We start from the raw sequence: 16,227 nt of genomic DNA, 5'->3' as shown, positions 1-16,227 counted from the left end.
CATTCTCTCCTCACTCCCATGCCGCAGAATTGGCACTGACCAGCTGCAGTCTAGGCCCTGTCCATACCCCTCGCGAAATCACTCAAGAATCTGGACTCCTGGGGGTCAGGCCTCCAGACCTTAGAGTGAAAGTGGAGGGTAGGGCTGGGAGCTCACAATTGCAGGTAGAGAATATATACAGTTTTATGCCTGGCAGGAGAACGTTGTGGCACCCTAGTAGCGCAGGTAGGTCCAGTTTTTAGAGGGTTTCTCCCGTGGAGTGTAGTTGGAGGACCTTTGAACTCTGCTTGTTTGTTAGTGGGGCACCCCGAGCCATTCTTATGGGGGAGGGGACTCCCGTCCGCTTGGTGATGGATTCTGTACCTTTTGTTTGTATCGCTGGGGTCACTGTTCGCCTCAGCGGGGTTAATGTGCATTCTTCAACCTTCTCTCTTGGTACAGCTCTAATCCATCAGGTTACTTGCTAAATTTCTGTCCTTTAACTCTCCTTCTGGATGGGAATCTCTGTGGAAAGCTGGCTTCAGTCAGCCATCTTGTCTCCACCCCCTAACAAAGATATTTGTACCAGATTGTTTATTGCAACCCAATTCATAATTGCTAAATCATGGAAGAAGCCCAAGTGCCCATAGACCTGTGAATAGATTGATAAATTGTGGTATTTGTACACCAAGGAATATTATGCAGTCTTAAAGAAAGATGGAGACTTTACCTCTTTCATGTTTACATGGATGGAGCTGGAACATATTCTTCTTAGCAAAGTATCTCAGGAATGGAAGAAAAAGTATCCAATGTACTCATCCCTACTATGAAACTAATTTGTAGCTTTCATATGAAAGCTAGAACCCAATTATAACCTAAGAATACGGGGAAAGGGAGGCGAGGGGAAGGGAGAGGATGGGTGGAGGGAGGCTGATTGGTGGGAACACACCTACGGTGCATCTTACAAGAGTACATGGGAAACTTATTAAATGTAGAATATAAATGTCTTAACACAATGACAAAGAAAATGCCAGGAAGGCTATGTTAACCAGTGTGATGAAAATATGTCAAATGGTCTATAAAACCAGTGTATGGTGCCCCATGATTGCATTAATGTACACAGCTATGATTTAATAAAGAAGAAAAAAGAATGGAGAAGCAAGAATCTAATGTCCTCAATTCTAATATGAAGACAATAGATGACCTAATAAATGGTTGGGAGTGGGTAGAGGAAGAAGGGAGCAGGGTGAGGGGAAGGGATTTGGGGGTCACTGTGTGTGACATACCTCTTCGGGGCAGGACACAATTATAAGAGGGACGTTACCTAACAAATGTAATCAGTGTAACCTAATTCTTTGTACCCTCAACCTTTGAATCCCAAGCAATAAAAAAAAAGTGTTTTTGAATTTTTAGTTTTGAGTTGCATGCTGATTTTGTGTTATTTAAAATATGAGTTTCCTCATGTTGCAAAAAACCCTACCAGTTTTCACTGTTTGCATACTCGACAGTGGCAGTCACATTCTTCTACTCCCTGTCTATGTGCAAACTATGTAAAGAGAAAATAACTTTTGAGGAACTTGCAGTCTGTAAAGCAGCACATTTCCAAGATGTAGTTTAACATGTTTCTTTACACAGTGAAGATATAAAAATCAATCTAATTTCTCAGCAAATCCAGCCATGGACATTGAAGTTTTTAAACAGCTTTTTTCTAAGTCATTCAGCTAGTGCTTGGCTGAGGAAGTTTTTATTGCTCACTGGGGAGGTGGGGTGGAAAAGCTCAGTCCTCTCAGTGTGCATTTGCTGCAAGCACCTCTTATGCTGGTTAATTGCACCTTGATAGAGACAAATGTTCCGTTTGCCATTTGCCTCACTTCTCACCTTGTGTGTGGATGTGAGTAGCATGGTACTGTGATTTATGGAGCTTTCAAGCACGTGTCATTGCATTGGCAATTAATGTATGGTTCCTGCTGCTGTGTAAAATCATTGCTCCTGGAAATTAGATATTATTCTTCATTTTCTTCTCCATTTGTCAGATACAGGTTTATTGTCATAGCTGCCATGACACTGCAAGTGGTCTTGCTGCACACTAGCTAAACTCATGGGAAGAGGAAGTGCCATGGTTCCAACCAGCCCCAAACTGTAATACGTGTAACAAGCTACCCATGATCCCTGACCAAACTATGATGAATCCTGCCAATCTGACAACTCTGTTCTATCAAGTTACCTTTACAAGAACAAATGAAGGAAAACACAGTTACATTTCTGGTTATATTTAGAAGAGTTTGTTAGAGGCAGATGGGAAATTGGGAAGGTTGAAAAATGTTTGTAATAGTGGGAGAACTGTATTTTTTTTAATCCTTAAGAAAAATTTTTAATAACTCCACTGCAAATGTTTTTATTTTAAGATACCGGAATAATGTGAATTTTGACTTTTTTTATCCTTTAGAATAATCTCCGTAGAATTACCAGATGATGCAAGACAATTTGGAATTCAGTTCAGATGGTGGCAGCCATACCATTCTTCCCAGGGAGAAGACGTATGGGCTATTGATGAGATTATCATGACATCGGTGCTTTTCAACAGCATTAGTCTTGATTTTACCAATCTCGTGGAAGTCACTCAGTCTCTGGGATTCTACCTTGGAAATGTTCAGCCGTACTGTGGCCACGACTGGACCCTTTGGTAAGGATTTCATCGTCATTCCTGTTTCGATTTGCAAACACGAGAATAATCAGTGCACGAAGCACTTGGCCATTTGTTGACAGGTGTTCACTGAACATGAACCCCTTAAAGTCAACATGACAATCTACAAATAAGATGCCTTGGGAAAGAGAACTGAAAAAAATACAGATAGATTTAAATAAACACAAAATTTCATCATATTTATTAATCTTAAATTTTCACTGCTGACAATAACATATAAAAGTATTAACCAAAAAGTGTTCATAATTAAAGTGACGTGCCATATTCTCCCTTCATCGAGACTCATAGTAATCACAATGAAGCAGGAAATCACCCTGGTGACTATTTTAGTAAAATTTCTCATGAGTAGTTTTGTGTTTATGCTTAATATAAAGCCCAAGTTTTTGCAGCCTTTATTCTTAACTAAGATCTTCTTTTTAACCCATTTTATCAAGCTATATTGGACCAGTGACCCAGATAATCAATGCTAGTGGGGTTTCAAGATTGTGAGGTAGCCTAATTAAGGTACCCTTCATTTTTAGATATTTCCCCCCAGTGGTCACATGCAAATTTAATTATACAATAAACAGTCGATAACGAATTTCAACTGTGATTAGCACATCACGAGCACTACCAGGATGGCACATGATTAGTGGGAGATGAGGAGGTGGCTGCTTTAAAATGGGAACTCCCAGGAGGCTTCGCAGAGGCTCCCTTTGGATAGTTCAGACAGTGGACATAGTCTGTTCCACTGACTGAAGGTGGAAGAATAAGGAGGTTCCAGCCACACAAAGACCTGGAGAAAGAGAATTCCAACCATTGGAAAGTTTGAGGTGCAAGAGCCCCAAAGTGAGAGTGACCATGGCATGTCCAAAGACCAGGAGGGAGGCCAGTGGTTCTGCAGCCTGGCTAGTGACATAGGAAACATCAAGGATGCAGACCAAGAGATGTGCAGAGGCCAGGCCATATAGGGTCTTCCAGGCCCAGAGGTCGTGGGTCAAGACTTAGGTCTACATGATTCCAGAACCTACAGCCCTACCACTGCATACTGCCCCCCCCCCAAGTTTCCTTTAGGACTGTAAACATGATCGAGGAATAATTTTCTAAGAGACTTTTATTTTATTTTATTTTATTTTCTATAGTCAGACTAATTCAAGTCCTCCAGATGAGTCTCACTTAAAGCTATTTACTGCCTTTGCCTCCAGAGAGCATATCATAAATGACCCATCAGTGCCCTTATTATAATTAGAGGTAAATTTTACACACTATTGCTCAGAAAATTACCTTTGATGGGAATCGTGCATGTACAGTCACATCTCACACACAGCAGGTTAAAATTCTAGCATCAAAATGACAGCTAATGGAATGGAAGTACAGCTGGTCACTTTTGCAGCAAACTCTGTCAAGCTGGACAAACTGGAATTTCTATATAACAGAGTAGGAAAGATTATATTATGTGCTATTTGATAGCCTCAGATGCTTGTTTCTATGGATGTTCCTTCTTAGTCCTGGAGCCTTCAAAGAAAATAAAGGGCTAAAGCAAATGAGAAGATATAAAGATACGGACCAGAATGATTTTCTTTTTTAGACTTTTGTGCTTCTGAAAATTTAGATTGGCCTGAATTAACAGTGATTCAAGCTGGTCATGTACCATAAACCATATCCCTCGAATTTGGGTAATCGGGTTTTTTTCCCTAACACTTAATACAACAAAGAGTTATATCACGCATGCAAGTCCTATATCATGTTTATTTTCACAAATAGTTAACATCTGCTCAAATAAACTCCAGAGTTGCTGAGCATTTTAATTTAACACTTGGGTTGAATGCATGATAACAGCAGTTTAATTTCTGTGCTTTGATCAAAACCCTAAGAACAATATTCTTTCACACAAGTATGATGAATATTCTTAACCCACCACTGCTTTAATTGGTGGAGATACATTTACTTTGTGAAAGTACAATCACGGTAATTATAGAAAAACCATAAGAAAATATAAATAATTGTGCAGTCCTCATGGGCACCTTGAGCAGCACCTTAGGAGTTTTATTAACAACCACATGTGAGCAGTCGATTTGACTTTCTGATCTTCTGTGAAACGAAAAGGAGTTGTCTTGGTTATGAAACAGCAGAGAGTATACTCTGGCCGTGATAATGAGACTACAGAAACACATTAACCGCTTTAATAAGGACATGAAAAATGCTCACCGCTCATTAAAATGAAACAACGTGTAAGATCTCAAACTGTTCCTATTTTCTCAACCAGTGAGTCAGAATAAAATCCCTTTTAATGACACTGTTTTCTCTCTGCTGCTGTTGAGGAATATATTGTCCAAGATTTAACATGAGATCACTTTAGAGATGTTTTTCAGAAATATTTGTTACAATATTGAATTTCAAGTGATGATACTGGCCAACTATTTCTTAACAACCTCCCATCCTAAAGGAAGCTGCTGTTTTTCAATGTTAAACCTTTGGAGCATGTTGTTCTATTAAGTAATTATTCTTTAAATGTATTTAAGTTATGTGGCCTCTTTCTATCCTTCAATGATCTTGTTTCTCTCAAGGGAAATTTTGAAATGTATATGTGGTCTAGACAAATGGCTGGTGTTAAATTAATTATTGTTGGTTTTTCCCAGCTGTGAGTTCATTTGGTTCTCATTTTCTAACTCATGACTTTCCATGAGCATGGACTGTTGTTGCTGAGACTGTTCTCCAGGGAAAACTTGGGCAATTGCTTTTTCATTAGTCGAAGTATAGTCGATATACTGTAAATCACTTTCCAGCTTGTCATCCTAGAGTCCTTTTTTTTTTCAGTAGGGGAATGGCTTGCTTTTAATTCTTTGGAATACTTTTCTTTCTTCCATACTGAGGTTCTGTATGCTTTAGGTTAAAAAAAAATAGTCTTTAAAACCTCTTACACATATTTTAACATCACTAAGGAAATCATTCTTATTGAGGCTTATTAAAGATTGTGTTTAACTAACAGTAGTAGTGATAAAACCAAGGGACATTAAGACATTAGCATTCCTCTGTCCTATCTAATAAACTAACTGGACACCACAGGTGGGAAGGACATTGCCGTCACATTATGTAGAGTTTTGGTTTTAAAATATGCACAATTATGACAGGATAGTTGTCTTAGAGTGTTAGAATTGGCCATTTTTTTTACTAGTCATAGTTTGATAGAAATGTAAGCTTTGAGGTCACAGACTTGAGTTCAAATTCTGGCCCTGCCACTTTGAGGCTTGCAAAATCAAAGCAGGAAAATTTGAACAAATGAGAGATTTGAGCAATATGCTTTGATACAGCTGTTTTAAAAAATAAGGTTGCATCAAAGCAATTTTATCAACATAGGAAATAACTGAGTTTTGTTACTAAATTATGTACAGCAGATACCCTTGGCTCCACTTCTTTCAAGATCTCCCGTCTACCTTTAGTCTTTTATCCCTTCCATGACTGGTGCCATCTCTAACCCTTATTCCAGCTCTAAATCACTGCCCTATTTCTGAGCCTCACTTCATTGCCAGCCCCTAATAAGGGGTGAGCAGTTAGGTATAAAATGAAAGCACCAGTCTTGGGCTTTCTTTTGTAATCTCCAGAACAGTGGTTCTCAACTTGTAGGTCGCGACCCCTTTGTAACAATGAAAATACATCACAGCATTAGGAAGGTTGAGAACCACGGCTCTAGAAGATGACACTTTAGCAATTTCATTTTTAGATTGCCAAACATGTTCCCATATCAAAACAGTAACATGAAAAGGCCACATATTCAGGGGAACTCACTTAGCCTCTCTGTGCCTGAGTTTTTCACCTGTAAAATGGGAGCAATGAAATACCTACTTCCAGGATTGCTGTAAGGACGGACTCAGATGACAGACTGAAAGCACTTACTATGTGCGTGCCATTTCTATTCCTTAAACTCACTGCTTGAAGGAAAGAAAACTGGTAGCTGTAGGGTTGCATTTAGATCCACACTATAAGCAACTTTTCTTAATTTGAGAGGGTAGCATACATTATTTTGAGTAATGCAGAAAAACATGTCTCTGAAATGTAAAGAGATGAAAATAGAGATGTTGAATAAAATTTTTCTTATATCAACTACATTTTTTGGAGGAAATGTTTGGAGAGTTGTGCAAGAGAAAGTCATAGTAGTTGTACTTTTTTTGTTGGTATTTTGCTATCGAAATACCCATCATCGTCTCTATACAGGTGAATTACATTCCAGCAACACTAATTGTGTTATCACAGAAAAGATTTTGTGAATGGTGTGTAGTTAAGTTACTAGGAAATCCAAGACATAAAGGATCCTAAAAGCCTGTGTATCTCACAATGTAACTCAAATACAGTTCATTTGTAATAAAAGATAGGGGAAAAGTACTGTGATCTATTAAGAATTAAAGCAAAAATTAAGGTGGGATAAGAAAAGCTGTAGTTTTTGTTGATCATTAATGGTGCTTAAGGAAAAGCAGATGTAATTAAAAGAAGATTTTGAGATAGTTGAGACTTGTACAAATGAGAAAAGGACCTCTTGAGTATTTCATGGGCATTAATGATAAAAGATATTCATTCCTTGTGCCTAATCGTGTTTTATTTTTTAATTGAAGTTTTCTTCATACCCACATCTCACTAGCACTAGTCATGTGTGGGTCATTTTTTAGGAAGAGAAATTTACTAAAGTAAGTGTGAGAGTACAAAGAAAATAAAGAGCAACACAGGAGAACTGAAATTAGCTGTGAATGACAAAGAAAAAAGAGTAACATTGGGTAGTATGTGATGGCGTGGGGTGGTCTTTGAAGCCTAGTTTTCCGCAGCACCAGGTGGCAAGGTCAGCCCTAGATGTGGGAAATGAGAGATATAAAATGAAATGAACAGCTGCAGGGTGGGTGGCCCAAGTTGGAGGGAATAGATAAATGATTACCTGTTTAGCACATTAAAAAAGTATGTGTTCATATCTCGTGTGGTATCCAGGAGCTTGGACAAGAAGAAAAGAAATTGTTTGTATATTTAATGGGAACCAGGAGTTGCCCAGGCAAAACCCCCAGGCTTAGGATCCCCCAGTGCCTGTTCATCTTATAATACAAATTAAAGACAGTTCATTTGCCATAAAAGCTAGAAAAATAGTATTGTGGCTCTATAAAGGAAATTAGTAATTTAGTATTACATAATTATACAGCAGAATGATGGGTGAAATTTTAAGATATACAAGAGGGGCTATCCAGTAGTTATTAACGTACTTAGGTTACAAGGACCATCAGGAATCAACAGCAATGTACAGTAAAGGAGAACTCAGAAAGTTTTCTATCAGAACTCACGTTTGCACTAGACATGCATCTGTGGGGACATTCAGGGCCACAGAAGCATCTGCCACACAGTCAGCAAGTGTTGGACAGTACATTTTTAAATGAAATCTGTCCATTCTTCTGCTACCTTTTGGTTAATTTTTTAAAAACTGGAATATGCATGTACGGGAGTTTTAACCAGAGTCTTTACTACATGAATATCTTTATTCCTTTAGTCTGATATTGAGACTAGTCAAGGAGATCACCTGATACGAATGTAAAGATTGTCTCCTTGGCTCACATGGGCATAGGAGGGGTCAGGTTAATACCCAGCTGAAACTTTACACATGTCTGATTCCTTACATTAGAAGAAAAAAAATTACTGACAATCCTTTAAGAGACAAGTCCACTTATAAAATAAAAACAATAGCCAAGTAAATTTTTAGTAATTTTTCTTTCCTTAAACATCAACCTGTAACTTAACATAGAACTTTTGTCAGTTTAAATAGTTTATTAGTAAGCTTAGAGTATTCTTTGGATTTTTTTTGCAAAGTCTATTAAAAAGGGCAGTAAATCAGCTAAAATTGTACTACTGAAGGAAGTCAGTCCAGGCGAGATGGCTCCCAAGAGCCATCTCAACCACCATTTCACAGTATATGATTGTTCTAGGAAACTTAGCAAACAGATAAGAGAAATAAAGTGAGCGACAAATGGAAAAGCCACTTCCTGTTATCCTCAACAGCTGTGAAAAGAGTATTCCCAGTACCTAGGGCCTGCAGTGCCTCTATAAGATTGCTAATATAATTGAATAGACTTACAAGCAACTTTCTAAAATACAGCCTATTTATTAGGCTTTTTCACTATGAGAATTTCTTTACATGAAATTTTTCATTTATTGATAGACTAATTTATAAATTCAACTGTTTGTTGATTGCATTACCAGCACTATTTGTACTAGAAATGTAGCAATTGGTATTGGAGATAAAGATAGAAAATCCCTTTACTTTGTGGGGCTTAAATTCTAAAATCTAGAGGGAGGCGCAACATTTTAATATGACTTGCTATGATGTGAGATGGAGTTTCCACAATTAAATGTATCAAGGTCCTAAAAAGTCTTTAAATGGCTCTGCTTACACAGGCTCTAAATAATGCACATGGTTGCATGTAATTGGAAGGATTAAGCAAGAGAAAATTTCCAAGATGCCTTATGTGTTTGCTGTCTCCCCTCCATGCTAAATGTTTTCAGCCAGGGCTGTAGGCCTGACTACAGGGATCAGTGTGTTCCTTTCTGAAAGGAAGGGAGGTACGAGGAAATAGAAAGGAACTGAGAAAGATAATAAAAGTGTGTTGAAAGGGCAAAGCCTACTAGTAAGTGGTGTAAATATGAATTAGCCAAGTTCACTTCAAACAAAATTGACTCGGTATGTAACACAAGAAAAACAGGTGTCAGTGCTACGTGCCTCATTGCTGAATATCATTAGGATCACCTTCAAATTACTCCCTTTGATCATCTGGTAACCATAGTGATATTCAGCAGTGAGGTATTGTAGCACTTTTTCTTTTCTTTTTTTTTTTTTTTGCAGTTTTTTGGCCAGGGCTGGATTTGAACCCGCCAACTCCGGCATATGGGAGGTGGCATATCCTACCTCTTTGAGCCACAGACGCCGCCCTATAGCACTTTTTCTAAGACTAGTTCACAAACTTAATTGTCAGAACTTGCAAACTTTATTTTTTTTAAGTTATTGGAATTAGTTGCCACCATGAAGCTGATGAATGAATTGATCTAGTTCCACAAAAGACACAGGCAAGTAACTGGCTGTAAATGGAACTCAGGCCTCCTAAAGAAGTGGCTGCTGACAGTCTCCCATCTGCCCACTCAGCCCTCGGTGCACCCTGGCAGGTACACATAACTTGGTATGAAAGAGTGGACAATTTTCTTTTTTTTTTAATTGTTGGGGATTCATTGAGGGTACAATAAGCCAGGTTACACTGATTGCAATTGTTAGGTAAAGTCCCTCTTGCAATCATGTCTTGCCCCAATAAAGTGTGACACACACCAAGGCCCCACCCCCCTCCCTCCTTCCCTCTTTCTGCTTCCCCCCCATAACCTTAATTGTCATTAATTGTCCTCATATCAAAATTGAGTACATAGGATTCATGCTTCTCCATTCTTGTGATGCTTTACTAAGAATAATGTCTTCCACTTCCATCCAGGTTAATACGAAGGATGAAAAGTCTCCATTTTTTTTAATAGCTGAATAGTATTCCATGGTATACATATACCACAGCTTGTTAATCCATTCCTGGGTTGGTGGGCATTTAGGCTGTTTCCACATTTTGGCGATTGTAAATTGAGCTGCAATAAATAGTCTAGTACAAGTGCCCTTATGATAAAAGGATTTTTTTCCTTCTGGGTAGATGCCCAGTAATGGGATTGCAGGATCAAATGGGAGGTCTAGCTTGAGTGCTTTGAGGTTTATCCATACTTCCTTCCAGAAAGGTTGTACTAGTTTGCAGTCCCACCAGCAGTGTAAAAGTGTTCCCTTCTGTCCACATCCATGCCAGCATCTGCAGTTTTGAGATTTTGTGATGTGGGCCATTCTCACTGGGGTTAGATGATATCTCAGGGTGGTTTTGATTTGCATTTCTCTAATAGATAGGGATGATGAACATTTTTTCATATGTTTGTTAGCCATTTGTCTGTCTTCTTTAGAGAAGGTTCTATTCATGTCTCTTCCCATTGATATATGGGATTGTTGGCTTTTTTCGTGTGGATTAATTTGAGTTCTTATAGATCCTAGTTATCAAGCTTTTGTCTGATTGAAAATATGCAAATATCCTTTCCCACTGTGTAGGTTGTCTCTTTGCTTTGGTTATTGTCTCCTTAGCTGTACAGAAGCTTTTCAGTTTAATGAAGTCCCATTTGTTTATTTTTGTTGTTGTTGCAATTGCCATGGCAGTCTTCTTCATGAAGTCTTTCTCCAGGCCAATATCTTCCAGTGTTTTTCCTATGCTTTCTTGGAGGATTTTTATTGTTTCATGCCTTAAATTTAAGTCCTTTATCCATTTTGAATCAATTTTTGTGAGTGGGGAAAGGTGTGGGTCCAGTTTCAGTCTTTTACATGTAGACATCCAGTTTTCCCAACACCATTTATTGATTAGGGAGTCTTTCCCCCAAGGTATGTTCTTGTTTGGTTTATCAAAGATTAAGTGGTTGTAAGATGTTAGTTTCATTTCTTGGTTTTCAATTCGATTCCAAGTGTCTATGTCTCTGTTTTTGTGCAAGAGTGGACAGTTTTCATTTGTGGCCATGACCATTGTGTACAAACAGCCTGAAAGTCTCTTAGGGGACACATTCCCCCCCAGTTCTGACTCCCATACATGAAGTTATCTGATTGTTGAGAGAAAACTGCTAGTAAAGTATCCAATGTAAGGCTGAGTTTTGTTTAAAAAAAGCTGCTTTTTGTAAAAGCAGAGTAAACAGCAACTGAGAAGCTCAACCTATGCTTTCTATTAGGCTAAGACAGTTTATCTAGCTTAAAGCACAAGAAATACTCTAGCTCTGAATTGAAGAACAATATATAAATTTCCAAACTAAAAGACTAGGGGTGAAAATGAAGAAACTAAAGAATATAAACCACAAATTTTAAATATGAAGGGTAAAGATAAGCAAAATAAAAAGCAGGTGCTCTAGACACAATGTATAAAAAGATCCTGAAACGGATGCTGAGTAGCAAATATATTCCAAAATAGCTTCAGTTGCCTACATAACCCTGAAATCTTAACTAGATAAATAAGGAGTAGTCTAGCCACTTAGAAATCCATCAAGACTTTCAAAGTGAAGTATTAAATAAATATATGCCAAAATGCATTGTGTAGGAAAATTCCAGTTTTGGATTTTTTTTTTGAAGGTATAGATTGAATTAAGTGTGTTAAAAAGGTTGTAATAAAATATATTTATTATCTGGAAATTGCTTAGTTAGACAGTTAGTCCAATTGGGAAACTGAAAGAGTGTAGTCGGGAGACCAAGGAAGAACATTAATAAATTTTTGTCATACAAATATGTCTCTCTAATGTAGAATGATTCAAACAGTGTAACAGAGAAAATGCTCTACCATTTTTGGAATCTGAAACATGAATGTATTCCTACAGGGATTGGAAAGTGTGTTGATCAGAAAAATTTAGTGGCCCCTCCCCTAGTCTCATTAAACTCTTCCAGACTGAAACAGAGGCTAGAGGCCAGTAACAGAGGTGGTGCTGCCAGTGGGAGAGGTCCTGAGGAAGGTGAAATCAGTCAGGGGCCTTCACACACCCAATACCATAAAGCAGTGACCATGCAAAACCTGTTAGAATTACAAAAGCAAAATTATAACCACCACAATTTAAAGTGTGGTTTTAAAATTGCAGTCCTTTATGAAGCAAGCAAACAAAAAGTAAATGAGAACCTTGACAAATATAAGATGGTAATTGTCTTAGTCTGTTTATGTTGCTGTAAAGGAATACCCGAGACTGGGTAACTTATGAAGAAAAGAGGTTTATTTGGCTTAGAGTTTGGGAGGCTGTACAAAAAGCATGGGGCCAGCATCTGCTTCTGGCAAGGGCCTCAAGCTGTTTCCACTCATGGTAGAAGGTGAAAGGGAGCTGGTATGTGCAGAGATCACATAGCAAGAGAGGAAGCAGAGGTGGAGGGAGTGTAGGTGCCAGGTTATTTTTAACAACCAACTCTTGGGGGAGATAATAGAGTGAGAACTCATTCACTACCTTGAGGATCCACTCCCATGACCCAAACACCTCCATTTAGTCCCCACATCCAACACAGAGAATCAAATTTCAACATGAAATTTGGAGGGGAAAAACATCAAATTATAGCAGTAATTAACAGGCAACATTTAATAAAGAATTTTATCCTACAAATAAAAAATATATATCCCTTTCAAATTACCAATGGATATTTGCAAAAAAAAAGATTATAAACTAGGTTCAGAGGCAGTCTCAATAGATACCAATAAAACATAACACCAAGGCTCGGTGCCTGTGACTTAAGCAGCTAAGGCACCAGCCACATACACCTGAGCTGGCAGGTTCGAATCCAGCCCCGGACCCACCAACCAAGAATGAAGGCTGCAACCAAAAAATAGCCAGGCGCTGTGGCAGGCACCTGTAGTCCCAGCTACTTGGGAGGTGATGGCAGGAGAATCACTTGAGCCCAGGCGTTGGAGGTTGCTGTGAGTTGCGGTGCCATGATACTCTACCCAGGGCGACAGCTTGAAGCTCTGTCTCAAAAAAAAAAACACATCAAAATCAGGAACCATAAGGGTCACATATTTCACTACTTAAATTTTTTAACTTATATTTAGAGAGGAAAAAACCTCCCCTAAAACAAAACATTACAACAGATCTAAAGCAGAGGGATATTTTCAATATATATGACAAACTGTACATTCTCAAAATGTAAAGAACCCTTACGTATCAATAAGAAAAAGATAAACTCCATTTTTAAAATGGGCAAAGCACATGAAAAGGCTACTTAAATGCAAAATATTATTAATGGCCAATAAACATGCATAGATTTTAACCCTTAATAATACAAAATTCAGATTAAGGGACTATCAGCATAAAGTAGCCAAAATAAAATCATTGTCAAAGTTCTGTATAAACAAGTAGTAAGAATTGGTGTTAACGTTCTTGGAACGTGTAACTTGGTATGATCTTTTTGGAGAGCAGCTTGGCAGTAAGTGCCAACTTCCAAAATGTGCATTTGCTTTGATAAAGCAATTCTGCTTCTAGGAATTTATCCTCATGAAACACCTGGACAAATGTACAGAGATATACAAAGATGTATATTATAAAAGAATCATTTATAATAGTGAAAGATGGAAACAACCTCATCAAATTTCTATAATTGAAGATTGGCTTAATTCATTTTTAAATGAAATTAAAAGAATAGTTTGGTAAGTATTCTTCAAGAACAGTTTGATAAGTCAGGATGGCCAAATTTCACTGATTGCCATAAGGGAAGACAGTGCATCAATCAATATGGATACTTCTTAGAAAGCTAAGCAATGTTCTACTAATTAAGAGTCCCACAGAATATTTTTTCAATGTGGAAAAATGGCAATGAAAAGTTGTGAAAAGGAGGAAGCAGATTTACTATGATTTTATAATTTTTTGAGAGAGAAAGAAAAATAATATGTATGGTATGTATTCTTGTATGTAAGCATAAGAAAAATGTCTGGAAGCATTTATACCAAAATGTTAACAGTGTTCATCTCTAGAGAATGAAATTACAAATTTTTGCCTTTTTTAAATGCTGCTTTCATGTTATCAGATTTTTTTCCAGTAATATAAAATTTATATAATCCACTAAAATAATAGTTATTTCTGTTTTAAAATGCAAGGTTGTAGAAATAACAAGTAATTTAAAATGCTGCCTTTAATCCCACAATATCAGCAGGTGTTTCTGTCAAATCTAGCAAACACTTCTTTGGTAATTACAAGAACATAACCCCTAAATGGATGATATTAGAATGATTAAATTTATTCACATCTTCTGCACATAACTTCTGAATGGTATCAAAACAAAAACAGCATTGTGTGGCTCTCCTGTTTTTCTAAAAGCTCTGCAAAGCTGTTCCTTTCTATAGGACTCTTAGTTACTAGAATATTGCTTAGCCTTCTAAGAAGTATAAATATTGATGCACTGTCTTTTCTTATGACACATTAATAGTGAAATTTGGCCATCTTGACTCACTTACCAAACTATGCTTGAAGAGATAAGCTCAATTGTCAAAAAATGACTCAGTCCCCAGTTAACTTGGCTTTTTGACATGAATTTGCTTTTAAGGAACTTCGAGCCTCAAGCATTCTCTGCTTACTTTGGTTATATGTATCTGCCTTTCAAATAAAAGAGCCTTTTTTATGTAGAGAGGAAATAGGCTCTGGGGAAGTGCAGAAAGTGATTACTTTAAGTCAAGATAACCTCAAAACCTTGTTGGTGTTCATTACAGCATTTAAGTAACTAGTTTTGTGAAACTTGCATACTCCCCATTTGAAAGACCTCACTCAGGTGCTCATTTTATTTAACACACATTCTTGGAGAGCCTACAAAGCCTGTAATGGGCATGACGTTGTGGAAAGACTTCAAAGTAGAAACCAGAAGTCCTCGGTTCTAGCTTTTTAGCAATTGTGTGACCCTGAGGCCAGCAGTTCAGCCTCTCAGTTTTCCTTCTCCATGGCACAGTGTTAAGGATCCCTCACAGCCTCCCAGATGGTCTTGACTCAGAGGTCTGGTGTGATAATCCAGCTTTTAGAAAACTGTGATGTCCAATACAATGTGCTTCTCTGAGGTGCAGCCGAGGTTCCGAGTGCTTTAGGAGATGCAGAGATGAGTAAGATAGGATCCTTCCCTATGGACAGGCTTCCAGCCTGGTCAAAAAAACAGATCCACAGCTGTACATGAGATTCAGCCAGGGATGGAGAGGAGAGGGAGCTGTACTAGAGACAAAATTCAGAACTGTGGAGACTCAAATTACATCATGGTGTATCTATTAGGCCACTGTTGTAATAGAGAGCCTTCTAGCCTTCTTGGCAGGTAGAAATAAAGAAGAGAGAAGTAATATTTCCTAGTGGAAAGGGTTATCCCCATTCTCTCATTAAATCTGGCAATTAGAAGTGGGAGCTTTTTTTATCGTTACTTTATTTATGAGGCACTCGGGCAAGTCAATGCGAATAAAGCTGAGGCTCCTGATTCCCAGTGCCTTCTGTCTCCAGAATTTCTCCCCATAACACTGATATGGGCTATCCTTTTCCTTTCCTTTGATTGTAACAGAAAGGAAGGTCTGCCTCGTTTGCTTTTATAAACATGTCTTGACTTAGACAAGCAGCAAAGAGGAGCCGTTTTGTAAATTAAAGGATCACAGTCTGTGAAAATCTCTGCCCCCAAAGCCCCAGCTGAGTTTGAACATTCAGGATCTAATATCTCTGACTTTCAGCCAGTCGTGAATAAACCAGAAGCAATCAAGTGAACTTGAGCTATGTACTATGAATGGTCTAGAAGATAAGGCACAGTTGTCTGTGCTTTCCTTATGCTGTTGTGCCTTAGATTAAGGGATTTGGGTAGATGTCACATAGTATCATGAAGTATGGCAGGTGTGTCAGTTAGAAATGTGTTCAGCTGTGGGTTACAGCAAAAACAAGTGAAAACTGACCGTGGCATAAACAAAAGTAAAGAGGCTATTTGTTATTTGTAACAAGCAGTCCTGTAGCAGCCAGTTGAGAGCTCG

The 16,227-nt window shown here is 38.0% G+C and overlaps 1 protein-coding gene across 1 annotated transcript in view; it reads left to right on the top strand.

Moving 5' to 3' along the window:
• The window catches only part of RELN (reelin), a 533,405-nt gene that overhangs the window by 361,042 nt on the left and 156,136 nt on the right, over positions 1-16,227 (top strand). The window contains exon 20 of the mRNA XM_053609340.1: positions 2,426-2,662. Within this exon, the coding sequence (XP_053465315.1) occupies positions 2,426-2,662 (237 nt within the window). The remainder of the gene's footprint in view (positions 1-2,425; positions 2,663-16,227) is intronic.

Source organism: Nycticebus coucang, chromosome 11 (assembly GCF_027406575.1).
Source record: "Nycticebus coucang isolate mNycCou1 chromosome 11, mNycCou1.pri, whole genome shotgun sequence".
Classification (NCBI taxonomy): domain Eukaryota; kingdom Metazoa; phylum Chordata; class Mammalia; order Primates; family Lorisidae; genus Nycticebus; species Nycticebus coucang.
The sequence above is the reverse complement of the archived record's forward strand: the minus strand, read 5'-3'. Positions and strand labels throughout refer to the sequence as shown.